Below are 19,098 nucleotides of genomic sequence, written 5' to 3'. Positions count from 1 at the left end.
GCCCAACGGGCCGCCCGTCGTTGTCCTTCCCCCGCACCTCCGATTAGCACGGGTTGGCTACGTACGGTGCGAAAAAAAGCTCAATATAGTCCGTACATCAGCACCAAGAAATCACGATTTGGTGCCGTGAACCAATGCCGATTGCACTCAACGCCTCGCAATCATCCGCAGGCCCTCCCGCGGCACGGCGTGGCGACCGACTGCTCTGGCCGCGCGCTTCCCCCATTCGAATGTCGACGTGGAGCAAACGGCCGCCACAAGTCGCCGGCTGAGCCGCGTGAACGAAAATCGTGGCAAGGGTTCGTGCCGGGCGAGAGACTGCCCGTAGCGCCATCCCGAGCGAGTAGAGCCGCGGGTTCTTCTTAACCTCGTGCGAGATGTCCCTTTCTGGGGGTGCGAGACATCGGCAGATATTGTTTTTTTTAAGAAGCTAAATTACCTAAACACACACATTAAGCACGTGCACGTACGTACAACGAACTTTGTATTTATTAACATTATACATTGTGTTACCGATTGAGAAGCGAAGGGGGGGGGGGGGCAAGGCTGCAGTCAAGGTTAAGAACCACCGGAAGAGACGAACAGTCAACCCATTCGTTCCGATACACGATGCCACACACGGCGATCTATTTATAGAGATGGATAACCCCGCGCGAAATGAATCGGGATAAATAATTCAATCGTAACATTATCGTTGAGGGCTGTTAAGCATTACAATGGCAATACATAGATCACCGCTGACAGCCTCGAACATACTTTTGGGGCAAGTGCTGTTCGCGACCACCTACGAAGGATGGCACTGGACACCACGGGGAGTGGGTGGCCAGCACCACGCCCGGCCGCCTTTGTCTCGACGAGTACCTGGTGCGATGTTTACACGCCTCGCCAGGTACTCATTTAAGGTTGAGTCGACCTCGGGGAGGCCCAGGACTGGTTCAGACATTCGTCACTGGTGTTGGTGGCCGTGAGCGGGAATCTTGTGCACGCGCATTCGTTGGACGATAACACCTTGATATATAGAGGACCGCAGAGCTTGGAGGGAGCGAGGATTTGGCGCCGGCTCGCCGCCTGGCTGCTGCTGCTGGTTTCCTTCCCGCTTGTCCATGGCTCATCTTCACGCCTCTGAGTCGTTCTCTCTTTCTCTGTCTCCATCGGAGAGTAAGCGCTACAAGTTGACGACATTGTTGCACGCAACACATCGTCGCGCGCGGTGCGCGAACCGCTGATCCCGCGTCTCCTGCCCAAGCAACGACGCACAGCGAGACGTGTCCACTCTTAGACGATTCCAAGCGTGCACCGTGAGCCGACAGACGGCGCACATCGATTACTCTGCGCGCAAGGCACAATCGCCCTCGTTGACCGGTCACAATTGAGCAATGAGGTGCAGATTGTTGCTGGCCGTTTAGCGTTTTTGGGGGGCCTTTTGGTCTTGTGCTTAAAAAGAGAAACGTGCTTTAATCAGAGCAACATATATATTTAAATGACATATAAGGACCACAGAACAAGACGACGTTGTAAGAGAGGTGAACCCGCTTTTAATGGGCAATAACTCACAACGGGTCGCTCATGCACCATCAACATTGCCGCCGGAGCGCTTGCTGCAGATGCCCCCCGACGCGGCTTGCGAACACCGCAGCCTCACCACGACAACTTACGCGGGGGGTGGGTGGGGGGGCACGGCAGGCCGCGCACATCGCCCGCGATCCGCGATGGACGTGGAACAGGACCCTGCGAATTACTCAGTTGGGATATTCACTCGATCGGGCAAATCGGAGTCGGCAGACATTGTTGACCGCTATATTTACCCAAGAATGTCAGTGTGAAACGCGCGTGACGTCACTCCACGGCGAACAGACCCCCTCAATAATAATCATGAACAGGTGACGTCCTCCAAATAGACACCCCCCCGCCATTAATAATAATTAGCGGGTGACGTCACTCCACATGGGGGGGGGGCGAGGCGCCTCCTCCCCCCTCCTCGGCGTCAACTCACAACCCTCACTACAAAGGCAGAACCCTCACGTCACGCGATCTCCGTAACGCTGTTGAGACATCGAAGTAAAAAGGACTTCATGACGAACAAGGGATTATAACCTTAAAATGAAATAAGTCTGTGTCACCGCGCCCTGACAAATTGCACGCGAATTGGTGCAATGGATATCACGTCGCGGTCTGCTTTTCGCTTGCAAGTTTCAGATTTACTGCAATACACCCGTTCTTGGACGGGCAAGAGGCGAGTTTGTATATTCAAGTCTCTTTAAACTGAGCCTCCCCTCTCGAGTTTGGTCGGTTGGCCCTCATTATGTTTTTGTTTCCAGATGTTCATGCATTGCGCATTTGGATCCTAGAATGGAACGCGCATTATAATAATTATCAATTAATATACACGAGCAGTAACCACTTACCCCACTGCACAACACTTTGGCAGGGCCCTCATGTAAACGAGTTGTGAGACTCATTGAGGCTTTCCTTGGCCCACGAGCGTAATAATAATATAATTAAGTAGCTAGCCTTCCTCCGTTCAAATACAGGTCGGGTCAATGGCCATGGCACGCTGCATGCGCCACGTGACTGTTGAACGATGGCACCGCGTGGCAGAGAGCCCTTCTTCATCACGACGTCACAACGCCTGGCACACGGAGATCGCTGGCCCTCACGGACACTCACCTATCACCTATCACCTGACCCTCACCTATCACCTGACCCTCACCTGACCCTCACCTGCCACTCACCTATCACCTCATCTCCACCCAATAGTCAAACATTCACACCGATCGTTCTCCTTAGACGCGGCTCCAATCACACAGCGTTGAGGTCAAAGCGTACAACGGACGGTCTCTCCTTGCGATCACCCTGCTCCCAATCGCATTGTCATGCGGCTAATCGTACCGTGTGTCCCCAGAAGCATCACCGAGTGTGTCTCAACGCTTTTTTTTCAGCTGGGTCGATGCACCGTGATGTTCGGGCCGATTCCACTCACGTGCGTTTTGCAAATATAAGGAAATCAGCAGACGCCGAGAGCTGCCCTGCACCCAATCCCTTCCCCCTAACACACATAAAATGCACGGTTCTCACATATATGGGGGGGGGGGGGGCGGGGGAAGGTCACGATCCCACTTGCTGTACTGCCACCTCTATGTAGAAACGAGAAAACTCCGTAGGCTACAGCCAGCCACGCCATCCAGACACGTGTGTGTCCATGTTGTTTATTCGTTAAAGCCGTCGCGAGTGTCTGTCCGCTGTCGTCCAACGGGGCTCGGTTTGGGAAGTTTGGCCGATTCCCTTTTTTACAAATGAAAAATTTCACACGTGGGAGGAAACCAGAGGAACTGGGGAAAAACAACAACAACAAAAACTCCACCACGCAAGCGAGGAGACAACGTTCGAAACTCCGCACAGATGGCTTCAAGAGCTCATCACTGCACATCCATCTCGTGGTCACCACCTCGCAGCCAACTAATTTTTTTTATAACCGCTTGGCGATCCACCAACACTCGCCTCCAGAGCACTGAATCACATTGCGCGTGCCGCCATCACCGCTACCACCACGCCTGATCGCTCCAACTCATTCAGCAATCGGCGTTAAGCCACGCATACAACAACAATCAATACACTGCTGTCCGATTCTTTAGTCAGTGCAAGTGGCTTCCTTCTCAAGCCGCCCGCGGTGGTGGCTGACGTGGCCATTCGACACGTCCGCGTTTGGCGAGTTGGGTCGGTGAAGCGACGCCATGTCTGGGAGGCTCAACCTTGGACACACGGTGATGCGGAAAGCCCGGCCCACTTCTACATAGCCACGCCCACAAAACTACTATCTCCCCCCCCCACACACACTTGACGTGTGGCCCATCCATGACTCGTAGGCCACACCTCCTCCTCTGGAAGCCCCGCCCACTACTAAGCTAGCCCCGCCCATGATCAAGCTAGCCCCTTCCACTCCCAAGGTAGCCCCTCCCACTACTTAAGGTAGCTCCGCCCACTACCAAGGTCGCCCCTCCTACTACTTAAGGTTGCTCCGCCCACTACCAAGGTAGCCCCTCACTACTTAAGGTAGCTCCGCCCACTACCAAGTAAGTCCCTCCCACTACTAAGGTAGCTCCGCCCACTGCCAAGGTAGCCCCTCCCACTACTTAAGGTAGCTCCGCCCACTACCAAGGTCGCCCCTCCCACTACTTAAGGTTGCTCCGCCCACTACCAAGGTAGCTCCTCACTACTTAAGGTAGCTCCGCCCACTACCAAGGTCGCCCCTCCCACTACTTAAGGTAGCTCCGCACACCACCAAGGTCGCCCCTACCACTACTTAAGGTAGCTCCGCCCACTACCAAGGTCGCCCCTCCCACTACTTAAGGTAGCTCCGCCCACCACCAAGGTCGCCCCTCCCACTATTTAAGGTAGCTCCGCCCACCACCAAGGTTGCCCCTCCCACTACTAAGGTCACGCCCCTCTTGTCCGCATCGCCAGTCGAGCACGCACAACAGTGACACAATTTGCAAGTGCTGGACGGTCCATGGCGCTCGATCAAATCCCTCGCAACCCAAAGAAAAGCTGCGGATCACATCACATCTCACCGCGGCCGTTCAAATCTCCCCTGCCGCAGTCTCGCCAGAGGCCAGATCTTACATTTTATTTTTAAAACCGGGACACGATTCCCTCTAAATAACGCGAACGCCTCGGTGGCGGTGAGAATGAACGGGAGAGAGCCAGCCCCCCCTCCCCCGGGGACTTATTCGGCTAAGACCGACGCGTTTTGGTTCGGTGCCGGCTTGTTTGTCGCCTCGGCGAACGGAGGCGTCACCGCTGGCTGCAGGCGCACAGGCTGCGGAAAGCGCTGTTGTAGTTGCGGTTGAAGGCGGTGTATATGAGCGGATTGAAGAACGAGTTGGAGTAGCCGAGCCAAAGGAACACGCTCTTCCACTCCAGCGACACGTCACACGCTGGTCCGCACAGAGGACTCACCTGCGCAGAAAGAGACGTCGTCATCATCGTCGTAGCATCATCAGCAGCGGCAGCCGCCACATCAGCAGCAAAACCATTCGCAGCAGTAGCAGCAGCAGCAACAGCGGCCGACGAATGGTTATCGTCAGAAGTAGCAGCAGAGTCAGTATCACCGCATCGTCACGAACAAGCAGTAGCGTAGGATAAATGATCAACAGCAGGGTCACAACTATCAGCAGCAGCCGCATCTGCGTCAGCAGCGGCAGAAGTACCATCATTATCGTCGTCGTCAACAGCAGCAACTGCAGCAGTATCAGCAGCAGAGATAACAAATGCAGAATCATGGTCAGCGGCAATTGCGGAATCATCAGCAGTAGCAGAGATAACAGATGCACAATCATAGTCAGCGGCAACTGTGGAATCATCAGCAGTAGCAGCAGCAGAGATAACAGATGCAGAATCATAGTCAGCGGCAACTGTGGAATCATCATCAGTAGCAGCTGCAGAGATAACAGATGCAGAATCATAGTCAGCGGCAACTGTGGAATCATCATCAGTAGCAGCAGCAGAGATAACAGATGCAGAATCATAGTCAGCGGCAACTGTGGAATCATCAGCAGTAGCACTGAAGCAATGTTACCAGCGTCCACAGCAACGCCAACAGCAACGGAGTTATCATCAGCCGCAGTAGTGGCAGCAGCAATTACCGCAATGGGTATCAGCAGCAGGTTCATCATGATCATCAGCAGACGGATAACTATAGCCATCGTGAAAAGTACTGTCTTGTGAGGTTTACATCCAGAGGGAGACACATTTAAGCTGAGTACTGTATTATAAGGGTTTGGTAAATTTTAGCTCATTTTTCAAACAGACTCGCTGCCATTTGCATTTAAATAAAAAGAGCCGGTGAAGATAAATGCTGACAATAATCTACTGCTGGTGGAAGGCCGTATCAACCGAGGCTACATTGGAGAAAATCCGGATAACGAATGGGTGGAAGATTCAACTCTGTGCAAATTCCCTCTCTCTCTCTCTTTTCAAATAAAGGGTCACAGGACGTCACCCGCTGGGGGCTTCAATTCCCGTCACGTGCCACACCTCCCGGTCTGCCAGTGACTCGGCAACTTATTCCGTGAGAAATTAACCCCTGGTTCACACACATCAGATCGAATAGCGCAGTGAGTGTCGTCTCTTGATTGGTTGAACGTAATGAGACGTGGTTGTGAGCCCTTTCCCAATTACGGAACGCACTTCACAAACTTCCAAACTATTCACTTGAGGTGCTTCAAGTCAATACCCATCCGTGCAAGGCTGCCTGGAAAGTCGAGGAAATCTGCTGTGGTTGAGCCGGCAAAAAGCAACCAAATAAAATGCACAGACTGTAACCCCCTGGCTAAAATTTCGGAAGTGTTTTTTGGCGAGACTAAGCCTAATAGAATGTTAAAAGACACACTGACTAAATTAATAATACCGCAGTAACTGAATCAAGGCCCTCTCTGACATTGCCGCACAGATTTGCCTGAATCTGCACCCCCATCTGGGCAGATTGATCAACATTCGACAAACGTCTGTTTACAACTGTTTGCATTTTCATTCGACTTCCTGACATCGTTTTTATAAAATTTTCGTCCTGCATAACGTTCTGGCAACAGACGTGTGGATTAGAAAATGTGAATATCGATGTAATATGTCGTTTGAAATGTCAATACGTATATTAAGAAAAATAGCACCGAGGCTATTTTTTTTCAGGACATCACTCTTGGGCAAGAGAGATTTATTGCTGCAGACAAGGAATTGGCTTCGACGAAAAGCCAATTGCCTGAACTGTCACTCCTGTTTTCCCTAAATATCACTTTAAATTAATGTCCTGTGTTTAACAAGGTGAAGAAACTTGAATTTGCATTATCTCCAGTAAGGGGACATCTCACACAAGACTTACGTTGGACTGGGAAAATATCTAAAACGGGATGGATCAAATTAAAATCTACGTACTTAAGAGGGGCTTTAACGAATACATTATATGAGCGATGTCCAACAAGTAATACCCCATATGTATTCCTACTCAGCAATATCTTGTGAACTATTAATTATTGTCCAATGACTTTTGATGATTTTCTTCACCAATATCATCATCATCATCATCCATAGTCAATCCACTGCTGGACGAATGCCTCTCCCCAAGCCACTGCCACTTCTCAAGATCCTAGAACCTGCACACTGGCTAGTTCCATAGCTCATGCTCCTCATTCGACGTTCTCTCCAACGCGGAATGTTCGTTGCCTGCCACGATGTCATTATTATTCAGCCATCACCGCATCTTTACTTTTCCAAGCAGTTTGGAAGAGGTCATGAACCCGTGTATGGTGAATAATTATCCACGTGTTCGTAATTCTGTCTCTCACCATAACACCAAGCAGTTACTTTCTCGGTAACTCCTTTAACTTAACTGATGAAATATATATTCATTCATGAGATAGGTCTTGCATGCCTGACCTCCTCGACCTTGCCAGAGAGCACTCGACCCTGAGAACATCAGAGGTCACCGCAGAGCCCCAGTGCGGGTGGGGCTCTGCAGCCCCGTCCACCAGAGCCCCGAACTGGGCTACGTGAACAACTACTTGAGATCATGCTGCTGCTTGTTTCGGACGCCTTTTGTAGTAAATTGCGTGACAACCTTGTTGATGCTACTGATACGGTCCATTGTGTTGATACTGTTGTTGCTGCTGCTGAATATTTATTACGCTGCTGCTGATGATAATGATGCTACTGCTTCTGTTACTGCTGTCTCTAATGATTATACTGCTGCTGCTGAAACTGTTTCTCTTATTTCCGCTGCAATTTATTTTTGCAGCTGCGGCTGATAATAAATAAATATGATTATTTTAATGTGAATGCTGAGCACTGGCACAACACGGCCAGCAACAAGCAGCGCTTTCAAATTTGTGAAAAAAGCATCAACATGTTGATGATGATGATGATGATGCTGATGACGATGCTTGTGCGAATGTGGCTGCAGTTGTTTCTGTAGCTGCTACTGCTGTTGCTGTTATTGCTGCTACTGGCGATGATGATCGCCATCCTCTAAAGCAGTGTTCTTCACTGTCTTTCAGAGAGAGAGGGGGGCATCTTTCGTCGATAAGACATCATCAGTGTGAGGGGCCACCACACCGCCTCCAAGGGGTCTTTTCACTATGTTGTGTACTGTCGGGGACCGCACGTCAGGGGTTGTACTAAAGGCCACTTGGGGCCGCCAGTGACCCGCGGGCCTTCCAATGAAGAGCATCGCTCTAAAGTCTCGGCGTAGCAGCCGCCCTCACCAACTCGGCGGCGAAGAACGGAATCCAGCAGAGCGCAAAGACGCCGATGAGAAGTCCGACCATGAGCGCCGCCCTTCGTTCCTTGCGCTCCCTCCACGACTCCCCCTCGGCCACCTGGAAGGTGACGGCGGCATGGCGAGCCGAGAAGACGGCCTCGGGCTTGCGGGAGCTGGCCGACTCCTGGTGATCGTCCTGCATCAAGAGCAACACAAACGCGGCCTGGATCACGGCGAGACGGCGGATCGAGGCCACGCGCCGGATCAGAGCGGCGTCAAGTTTTGCTCCGGTTTGTTTTGTTTGTTTGTTGTACAGCTGCTGCTGCTGTTGTTGTTGTTGTTCAAGTGAGTAGAGTCAGCCACGCGAATAGCCGACCGTACGTAACCACACACACACACAGGTACGCTCAACCACACCCAGCCACACCGAGCAATGGTAAACTGGATTTTTATGGTAAACTGGACTTCTATGGTAAAGTAGACTCCCATAGTGAACTGGACTCCAGCTTAAATATACGCTCCAAACCTGGGGTGTTTCATTCAGACGCTGTCTTCCCGACAGACCTGTTCTTCACCTGAGGACGGCTGCTTGCGTTGTGGCCGAAACGTCGTGACAATTATTTTATTATGTTTTATTTTTCTTATTTTATTATTTCCCTTCTACGTGACTTTACCGAAAGAACCAAGAAGATGGACTCCCGTGGTGAACTGGACTCCCATGGTGAACGGGCGTGTATGCTGTGCGTCCCAATGTCGCCTTGCGTGCTGTATACCAGAGCCACAACAGTTGCAAACAAATGACGAAATACGGGACTGACGTTCATTGTCCACGGACGGCCGCGGCGGTCTGACAATTCTTAACGATGCTCCGCAAATTTCGATTTAAAGCTTTCGTGACTGCAGGGATTCATCTTCTTGGTTCTTTCGGTAAAGTCACGTAGAAGGGGTTGGCTGCTGCAGCTCCTTACTATTGAAATTTACCTCCCTTTTAATACAGGAGCATAATGTAACTTTGAGACCCCACCCCCCACCACCACTTACACATTCCACAAGGAGTGACTAATCCCATATCTGCATTTCCCATAAATATGCTAAATTCTTCTGTTTATATGTAAACTCCTTTGTCAAGGCGCTCTCCTCCTCTAACCCAGCTTAAATATACGCTGCCAAGCTTGGCAGTGTTCATTGGGACGCTGTCTTTCCGACAGCTCTGTTTCTTCACCTGAGGACGGCTGCTTGCGTTGTGGCCGAAACGTCGCGAGCATTTGATTTAATTATGTTTTATTTTTATTATGGAAATAATAAAATAATAAAAATAAAACATAATAAAATAATGCTCACGACGTTTCGGCCACAACGCAAGCAGCCGTCCTCAGGTGAAGAACAGGTCTGTCGATAAGACAGAGTCTGAATGACACGTCCTGGGCTTGGAGCGTCTATTTAAGCTGGGAGGGAGGAGGGAGAGCGCCTTGACAAAATAATTTGCATATCAAGAGAATTTTTTTAGCATATTTATGTAATATTACAATATGTATTATTCTACCCACTCTATTGTACACCACACTGCTGCATATTCACCATACAACTACGAATTTTAGCATATTTATGGAAAATGCAGATATGCGACTAGTACTACTTGTGAAATGCGTCTAACCACCCTACTGCACACCACACTGCTGAAGATTGGTTTCACTCGATGAGCGTGTCCAGCTTCTAAGTCTCGTGCTGAGCACAACACTCTGGCGAAGCAATTGGTCTCCCGTCGAAAAAGACACCACGGGCAAGGCGATGCCAAGCGGGTCAAGTCCCGATCCCGTTGCCAACACAAACTGCGACTTCCACGTGAACCCTCGGCAACATGCTCAACAAGCTGACCGCACGTGCCGATCAGACCGCCCACCTTTAGAATCAATCGAAGCTCTCCTTTGAAAATAAATAACCCCTCCTCCTCCTCCCCGCTCGCTATACAATGGGAAGCGAATTTTTCATGAAGTCGGTCTTACTCCCTCGCTCGTCCCTCCCTCCCTCCCTCCGCTCGACATCGTCTCTCGTTCCGCTGTCTCTCCGCGAGTGTGTCGCATCACTCATCGATCTCCCTTGACACGTGGTGTTCCTCTCGTCCCGCCGCCCCCTCTCCCCACCCCCTTGGCCCCACACTCACCTGATGGAGTCTCAAAGCCGCGCGCGATATCCGCTCAGTCTTCGGTAAATGAGTGCGGGGCTTCAGGGGATAACGCTTCTCTTTGGGGGGTAACCCTTCTCTTTGGGTGGTAACCCTTCTCTTTTGGGGGTAACCCTTCTCTTTGGGGGGTAACCCTTCTCTTTTGGGGGTAACGCTTCTCTTTGGGGGGTAACCCTTCTCTTTGGGGGGTAACCCTTCTCTTTGGGGGGTAACGCTTCTCTTTGGGGGGTAACCCTTCTCTTTTGGGGGTAACGCTTCTCTTTGGGGGGTAACCCTTCTCTTTGGGGGGTAACCCTTCTCTTTGGGGGTAACGCTTCTCTTTGGGGGATAACCCTTCTCTTTTGGGGGTAACGCTTCTCTTTGGGGGGTAACGCTTCTCTTTGGGGGGTAACCCTTCTCTTTGGGGGGTAACCCTTCTCTTTGGGGGTAACGCTTCTCTTTGGGAGATAACCCTTCTCTTTTGGGGGTAACGCTTCTCTTTGGGGGGTAACGCTTCTCTTTGGGGGGTAACCCTTCTCTTTGGGGGGTAACCCTTCTCTTTGGGGGTAACGCTTCTCTTTGGGGGATAACCCTTCTCTTTTGGGGGTAACCCTTCTCTTTGGGGGATAACCCTTCTCTTTGGGGGGTAACGCTTCTCTTTGGGGGGTAACCCTTCTCTTTGGGGGTAACGCTTCTCTTTGGGGGGTAACGCTTCTCTTTGGGGGGTAACGCTTCTCTTTGGGGGGAAACGCTTCTCTTTGGGGGGTAACCCTTCTCTTTGGGGGGTAACCCTTCTCTTTGGGGGTAACGCTTCTCTTTGGGGGATAACCCTTCTCTTTTGGGGGTAACGCTTCTCTTTGGGGGGTAACGCTTCTCTTTGGGGGGTAACGCTTCTCGTTGGGGGATAACCCTTCTTTTTGGGGGATAACCCTTCTCTTTTGGGGGTAACCCTTCTCTTTGGGGGATAACCCTTCTCTTTGGTGGGTAACGCTTCTCTTTGGGGGGTAACGCTTCTCTTTGGGGGTAACGCTTCTCTTTGGGGGTGGAGTGTGTGTGTGCCTGTGTGTGGAGCGTGTCTGTGTGTGTGTCTGTGTGTGGAGTGTGTGTGTGGAGTGTGTGTGTGTGTGGAGTGTGTCTGTGTGTGGAGTGTGTCTGTGTGTGGAGTGTGTGTGTGTGGAATGTGTGTGTGTGTGGAGTGTGTGTGTGTGTGGTGTGTGTGGTGTGTGTGTGTGGAGTGTGTGCGTGGAATGTGTGTGTGGAGTGTGTATGTGTGTGGAGTGTGTGTGTGTGTGGAGTGTGTCTGTGTGTGGAGTGTGTCTGTGTGTGGAGTGTGTGTGTGTGGAATGTGTGTGTGTGTGGAGTGTGTGTGTGTGTGGGTGTGTGTGGAGTGTGTGTGTGTGTGTGGTGTGTGTGGTGTGTGTGTGTGTGTGGAGTGTGTGTGTGGAGTGTGTGTGTGGAGTGTGTATGTGTGTGGAGTGTGTGTGTGTGAAGTGTGTCTGTGTGTGGAGTGTGTCTGTGTGTGGAGTGTGTGTGTGGAGTGTGTGTGTGTGTGGAGTGTGTGTGTGTGGAGTGTGTGTGTGTGTGGAGTGTGTGTGTGGAGTGTGTGTGTGTGTGGAGTGTGTGTGTGTGGAGTGTGTGTGTGTGGAGTGTGTGTGTGTGGAGTGTGTCTGTGTGTGGAGTGTGTGGAGTGTCTGTGTGTGTGGAGTGTGTGTGTGTGGAGTGTGTCTGTGTGTGGAGTGTGTCTGTGTGTGGAATGTGTCTGTGTATGGAGTGAACCGGTACTGAGCCTCTCCCAGGACGACTCAGCTTTACCTTAGTACCTGGTGTGGTGTGTGTGCTCATACGCGTGTGTATCTATACGCATTGGGGAATCAAATTACATCTGGTGACAATTACCATGAACAGAAGGAGCATTCCCCAAAGGAAACTGCCATTGATTTTTACGTCGGATTAATCTCACTGGGTACATATTTGAGCCTCAACAAAACCTGACCTCATCCTCACTCATCGAGCTTATCTTCTACGCGCCGTGTACTTACCTGTGCACATTACAGACACACACAATGCGAGCAACTATGAAGGCCGGCACGGCACACGAGGGGGTGGGTGGCCAGGAGCTCAGCGCCACGTGCGGCGGTGACGGGTCGTGACCTCGGCTAAGGATGGTGTTCTCGTGAAGGAAAACCTCGCCAACTTATTGGCCTTCCCGTGAAAGCGACAAAACTCTTTTATCTACCCAACGGGAGGCATCTGCAAACAAAACAAAGCACTCCAATGCTGCCCCCATGACCCTGAAGTCTCCACTACACAATCGCTGTGCCACTGCCAAAAGCCTCAAGAACAATTAAAGATCTGTCGACACGACTCAACAAATGAGCCAATGCAACCAAGACACCGCATACTGTCCAATAACAACAACCACATATTCTTAGTTTTTTTCGGTAAAGTCACGTAGGTAAAAAAATAAAATTAATAAAAGTAAACCACATACCCACCTACACGATTAAGTGCAATGTAACAAACAAAGTGTGTCGGCTGTGGACCTTGCTATGTTTGCACAGTGCCACCTCGCGGTGTGACATCGTCACTACAGCCATGGTCGCCTTTTCCCATCGCCCTGAACGGGTCTCAAACGGCGTGGCGACAATGCGAAGCTGCTCATCGCAACGATCGAAGGGGGTGAATCTCTCACTCGGACACCTTCACCGACGCCCCGAGACCTCCCCGAGGCACAAATCAGACCGTGGTGTTGCAGCGGTGGTGGTTTCTAATACGAACAACTTAAAACGTTATTTCTAGATTTGAAGCTTTCGTGACTGCAAGGATTCATACTCTTAGTTTTTTCAGTAAAGTCACGTAGGTAAAAAAATTAATTAAGATTAATAAAAATAAAATAGTAATAAAAAATATATTTTTATTAATTTAAATTTCTTTTTTTACCTACGTGACTTTACCGAAAAAACGAAGAGGATTAAAACGTTCTCTTCACGAGCCCAATTCGCGTTGAAACACAACAGAACTATTTTTAGAAAAGATTATTATCTTTTTGTTCTAAAAATAATTTCTCATCTCCGGTAGCTTGGTGGGGCGGGCGCCCCCAAACGCCCCTGGCAGCAGGAACGGCGCCTGGCGCCCACGACGGCTTCGTCTCGCGAGCGGCGATGTTGAACGCACGGCTCCATATACTCGTTTAAGGCCGAGTCGACCTAGGGGAGGGCCCAGGATCCATTCAGTTAATCGTCACTGTTGGTGACCGTGAGCGGGAATCGGCTGCAGCACGCTAACCGCAACACTACCGCTGCCCCCCCCCCCACACACACAAAGATCCCCCGCATAGCCTTAACAGACTGTAGGGGCAAGTGCTGTTAGCGAGCACCTATTAAGGCCAGAACGGTACACGAGGGGGTGGGTGGCCAGCACCACGCCCGACCGTATTTGTCTCCCCAGTGGCGATGTTTACACACCGCACCGGGTACTCATTTGAGGCTGAGTCGACCTAGGGGAGGCCCATGACCACATCAGATTATCGTCACTGGTGTTGGCCGTGAGCGGGAATCGAACCTGGGTCGCTGGATTCGTAGCGCAGCGTGCTAACCGCTACACTACCGCTCCCCACACACGCACACGTCCACACACACACGCACGCGTCCACACACACACACGTACACACACACACATCCACACACACACACACGTCCACACACACACACACGTCCACACACACACACGTCCACACACACACACACGTCCACACGCACACACGTACACATCCACACACACGTCCACACACACACGCACGCACGTGTCCACACCACACACCTCCACACACACACACGTCCACACACACACGTCCACACACGTACACATACACACACACACACGTCCACACACACGCACACATCCACACAGACACACACGTCCACACACACACGTCCACACACACGCACGCACGTGTCCACACACACACACGTCCACACACACACACGTCCACACACACACACGTCCACACACACACACGTCCACACACACACACGTACACATGCACACACACACACACGTCCACACACACGCACACATCCACACAGGCACAGGGCTCTTGACGTCCACACACGCACACCGACCACACCGTCGCACACGCGCAGCAGCGATGCGAGTCGCGCTGTGCTGCTGCTGCTGTGCGGTCGGAACGGGCTCCTCGTACAGGCTTCGTACCCGGTGGGGGTGGAGGGCGGTGGGAGGGGGGGGGCTCTGGGAGGGGGGTGGAATGGGAGGGGCTCTGGGAGGGGGGTGGGAGGGGGGAGGCTCTGGGAGGGGGGGGCTCTGGGGGGGCTCTGGGAGGAGGGGAGAGTGGTGGGAGGGCTCTGGGAGGGGGGGGGGCTCTGGGAGGGGGGGTGAGAGTTGGGTGCTCTGGGAGGGGGGGGGGCTCTGGGGGGCTCTGGGAGGAGGGGATGGTGGTGGGAGGGCTCTGGGAGGGGGGGAGGTTCTGAGAGAGAAGGGGCTCTGGGAGAGGGGGTGGGGAACTCTGGGAGGGGGGCTTTGGGAGGGGGCTCTGGGAAGGGGGTGGGAGGGGAGCTCTAGGGGGGCGGGAGGGGGGCTCTGGGGAGGGGGGTGGCAGGCCGGGCTTACGTCTCGGCGCGCCGTAGGAACAGCTTCGTCCTGAAGTGAATCGAACTTTGAGTTCAATGAGAAGCAGTTAATTCGCCTCCTCGACTTCCTCCTCCTCCTCCCCGCTGTTGGGGGAACGCTTCTATAATCGCGGCCGTGGTGCCGACCCCGCTGGTCGCTGTCGCTCAGTGCAGATCATCAACAGCAGCCACGGTCAATCCACTGACGGACGTAGGCTTCTCCAAGCCAGCGGATGGGGGGCAATTTCACACCGACGCACCCTCATTTTTTAAAAAGAAAATGTGCCCAAGGGCAAGTACATTATATTTAATTGATGTATACTGTGTAGTATATATATATGATTATAATAAATTATAGTAATTAATACAATTCTTCCAGGAAAACCACACTCAGTCGCAGGAAATTGTTTTCAGGAGGCTTCTGGGACATTTTATTTATTTAAGATGTTTGCGGCCAATTATAAATTAGTCTTTGTACACGTGGGACGAAACCGGAGCGCTCTGGAGAGAAGCCACGCGCGCGAGGGAGCAACGCTCTATCCCGCGTGCAGATGGCAACAGGGTTCGACTACTTGCTGTACTGCCTTCTCCTGGCCGAGCCAGGGTATGCGGCACCTCCTCGACGCCCACGGGAAGGGAGTTTCACAACATTTGTGCGATCCACTAATCCTCGTCTCCACATTGATAGATTCTCGACAACCGCATATATATATGCAATGGGATGCGTTTCCCACTGTGAGTGACATTCTATTACTCTACAGTGGAAACAATTTGGCGTCCATCCGAATCAGTTTTTTTTCGGTCTTTCTTTTAGTTGGGTGCGCCCAGCTTGATGTGAGGAATAACCATGTCCTGAACAAGCTGCCAGCACGTGGAGAGTAAAACGTCGAACTTCACGCCTTTGAACGAGTAGCCCAAGAAGCTCCCCGGCACGTGCAGCGAAAACATCGGACACTCCCCTGAGCAACAGGCGCTAACAGCCAGGGCGTGTATCTCACTCGGTATCTTCCGGTGTTTGTCTGGCGCGGTGTCAAGATTATTGGCGTAAGGCACTACCACTAGAGTGTAAAGTTACGTCTCTCCACAATGACTCGTTATTATTGTTCGTAAAAATCATATGAACGGGTCCATAAAACATCTCGGCAGCATGGACTCTGCCAAACAAGGGGGGCGATGGATGTGGCGAGACCAGAACGATCGGCAGGGACATCGTTCCCGGACTGTTCCGGCTCAGATCAAAGCGGCTCGCAACAAAACAAAAACTCTCTTGCAAACGACGCCGTCATCCTGGTCTCTCGCAGCTCAGTGAGACGACATCGACTTGAGCTCGGGCGACCTGGAGACCCCTAGCGCCTGCAGCACGACCGGGGCCGTGTAAGCCTTGACGGACGAACGCCGGCCGGCGGTGGCGGGGGAGGCGGGGATGATGGTGGGGTGGTGGGTGGTGGCGGGGGGGCGGTGGGTGGTGGTGGCGGGGTGGTGGGTGGTGGTGGTAAGGGTGGGTGTTGGTGGGGGTGGGTGGTGGCGGGGGGGGAGGCGGTGGTGGTGGGGGTGGGTGGTGGTGGGTGGTGGTGGTGGTGGGTGGTGGTGGGGGTGGATGGTGTTGGTGGGGGGGGGGTGGTGGGTCAATCACCTGCACGGGGTTGCAGATGGGGGTGACCGCGTTCTGTCGGCATCGCCTGCCGAAGCGTAGCCTGGCCGCGCGGTAGATCTTCCAGTAGACGAAGAGCACCACGCCGAGCGGCAGGTAGAAGGCGCCCACGGTGGAGCACACGGCCAGGGGCGGGTCCTGGCTCACCTGGTGAGACAGCACGGGGAGGGGGCCTCATCACCTGGGCGGGTGGTTGAGCGGAGGTGGTGGCGTCAACGGCGGCGGCTCCGCATTACGAGGAGCTAGCTACCTACAAGAGACAAAGACCCCCCGTGTAGCCTTGAACAGACTGTTGGGGCGAATGCTCTTTGCGAGTTGGACTTACGAAGGGCGGCACGGCACATCAGGGGGTGGGTGGCCAGCACCACGTCCCTGGAGTGAGCAGCTGCTGTCCACTCGTTCGGAGGAGGAACCCTTCACCTGCAGGTTCATTTCTCCCGAGGGGAACTTACTCATCCGGTCGAGCTATTCGACGGGAGGAACCACTCACCTATCAACAGGGGCACCGGCGCAACGTGAGCTCATCCTTCCCCAGGAGGATCCACTCATTCGCAGGACCTGCTCACCCTGGCGGTAAACGAGTGTACGATGCGACGGGAGAAACCCGACTCATCACGAAGCGCTACTCACTCGCAGTGCCTCCTGAATAAAGGCGCACACGCCCCAGGAGAACCGACTCACCGGCAGCACCAATTCGGCCACGTGAGTCATTCACTCGGTGGACCCGTGACGTCGCTCAATCGTCTCATTCTCCTCTGCTGCCCCCAATGCATGGAATGCCCCCCCCCGCCCCCAGTCCTTCGTGCTACCAACTCCCTGCCCCCTCTTAAAGTCCAGGCTCTAAGACTCTTCTCTTTCCTCTCTGCCCGTGAGGACTGCCTGCGTCCGTCTCTCTCTGTGCAATAAATGCGCGTGCGCTGATTCCGCACAGCGTCGTGCGCAAGCGACGGCATCATTCAGACACCGCCGCCGTGTGCATCCAAATCACAGCGCACTCTGCTGAGCTGCGCATTCTACTCGGCACCGACAACTCAACATGAGTTCCCGCACTCACCAGACCTGTCGGTTCCACGCACACCCACACCGCGTCACGCGCAATCAGCAGTATGCATTTATCCTGGAGGGATCCGATGAGCAATGAAGCTCTTTTGTCACACCACCGCAACTCTCCCCCACGCACCCACACCACCGCCGTCACCACGCGGTGATTACCCCCCCCACGCCCATCCACCTCTATTAAGCAAGACACGCAGAGCGCACCACCGCCACCCTCGCCCGGGTGTCGATGAAACCCTCACCTGGCATCTCAGCGTCTCCTCCGAGTACCCGCGGCCGTCCTGCTCCCGCCCGGAGGCGAGCGGCGCCACGGCGATGAGCGCCGACATGAACCAGGCGAGCGCGACCATCGCCGCGCACAAACGCCTCCGCGAGCGCAGCGTGTACTCCAGGTGGCTCGCCATGGACCAGTAGCGGTCGAGCGCGATGGCCGTCACGTTCCAGATGCTCGCCGTGCAGCACAGCACGTCGCACGAGGTCCACACGTGGCACAGCGTGCGCCCGAGGCGCCACCTGCGCCCGTGCAGCTCCCGCACGAAGCCCAGGGGCATGACGAGGGCCGCGACCAGGAGGTCGGAGACGGCGAGCGAGGCCACCAGGGTGTGCGGCGCGCGGTGGAAGCTGCGAACGCGCAGGATGGCTGCGAGCACGAGCGAGTTCCACGCCAGCGTGGCCAAGGTGAGCGCCGCGAGGAGGGTGAGGGTGAGCACGGCCAGGAGGGAGGAGTGCGGTGAGGCCGCGGTGCTGGCGATGGTGGAGGCGAAGGTGGCGGCTGCGGCTGCGGCGGTGGTGGTGGTGGTGGTGAAGGTGTTGGCTGGACTTGCGCTCGGTTCCCACTGTGAGACGTTGGCGGACGCGCTCGATGCGATGCTGCTGCTGCTGCTGGCGGTGGCGGTGGTGCCATCCGCCATGGTGACGCGAGTGTGGAGCAGCAGCAGCAGCAGTAGTAGCAGTAGTAGCAGCATTAGTTCCCGCGATGATCTCTGCTCGCTCGCGCCCGTGCGCAGGTGTCGCTGAGATGCAACTGCGGAGAGCAGACACGGACGAGCGCGATTGGCTTTGGTCGCTTGCGGCATTCTCCGTTCGCGTGCAATTACGCACGCGCGTGTGACCACATTGAGCATCCCGTGCGGACGCCTTCGGCACCCACCCGACCGAGGCACGTCCTCCTACACCTTCCCACCGTTTAGGTGACACATTGAAGGCGAGGGGGTGGGGGGGGTTACGGGGGAATCAACGGTCTACGGTTTGTGATTTATGTAACGCTTAAAGCAACTCAACTTCACACCCTTCGCTCGCGATGGGTTCTTCTGGTTCCGCGCGTATCCGTCCCCTGTGTGTCCCCTTGATTGTCAGG

The 19,098-nt window shown here is 53.6% G+C and overlaps 1 protein-coding gene across 2 annotated transcripts; it reads right to left on the bottom strand.

The window, feature by feature from the left end:
* Window positions 1-4,444: 4,444 nt before the first annotated feature.
* LOC144721161 (5-hydroxytryptamine receptor 5A-like) lies at window positions 4,445-18,772 on the bottom strand. Of its 2 annotated transcripts, none has more exons than XM_078598555.1 (4): window positions 17,984-18,772; window positions 16,668-16,832; window positions 8,253-8,432; window positions 4,445-4,956 (listed from the first exon to the last, which is right to left on the bottom strand). In XM_078598555.1, the coding sequence occupies exons 1-4, from the start codon at window positions 18,704-18,706 to the stop codon at window positions 4,792-4,794; spliced, it is 1,233 nt and encodes a 410-aa protein (XP_078454681.1). In that variant the 5' UTR covers window positions 18,707-18,772; the 3' UTR covers window positions 4,445-4,791. The 2 variants fall into 2 exon arrangements, with proteins under 2 accessions (XP_078454681.1, XP_078454680.1); XM_078598554.1 differs by having other exon boundaries at window positions 8,253-8,444; window positions 16,674-16,832.
* Between the last annotated feature and the right edge of the window lie 326 nt (window positions 18,773-19,098).

The sequence above is a fragment of the Lampetra planeri genome, chromosome 10 (genome assembly GCF_965212315.1).
Source record: "Lampetra planeri chromosome 10, kcLamPlan1.2.h2, whole genome shotgun sequence".
NCBI classification, from domain to species: Eukaryota; Metazoa; Chordata; class Hyperoartia; order Petromyzontiformes; family Petromyzontidae; genus Lampetra; species Lampetra planeri.
The sequence above is the reverse complement of the archived record's forward strand: the minus strand, read 5'-3'. Positions and strand labels throughout refer to the sequence as shown.

What these genes read in the sequence shown, in the direction of transcription:
- LOC144721161 (XM_078598554.1), bottom strand. Translation starts at nt 18,706, where the DNA reads ATGCTGCTACTACTGCTACTACTGCTGCTGCTGCTGCTCCACACTCGC. An exon ending in AGGAGACGCTGAGATGCCAG is followed by an intron (nt 16,833 to 17,983) that starts GTGAGGGTTTCA and finishes CTGTCTCACCAG; the next exon opens with GTGAGCCAGGACCCGCCCCT. An exon ending in TCACCCCCATCTGCAACCCC is followed by an intron (nt 8,445 to 16,673) that starts GTGCAGGTGATT and finishes CTCTTGATGCAG; the next exon opens with GACGATCACCAGGAGTCGGC.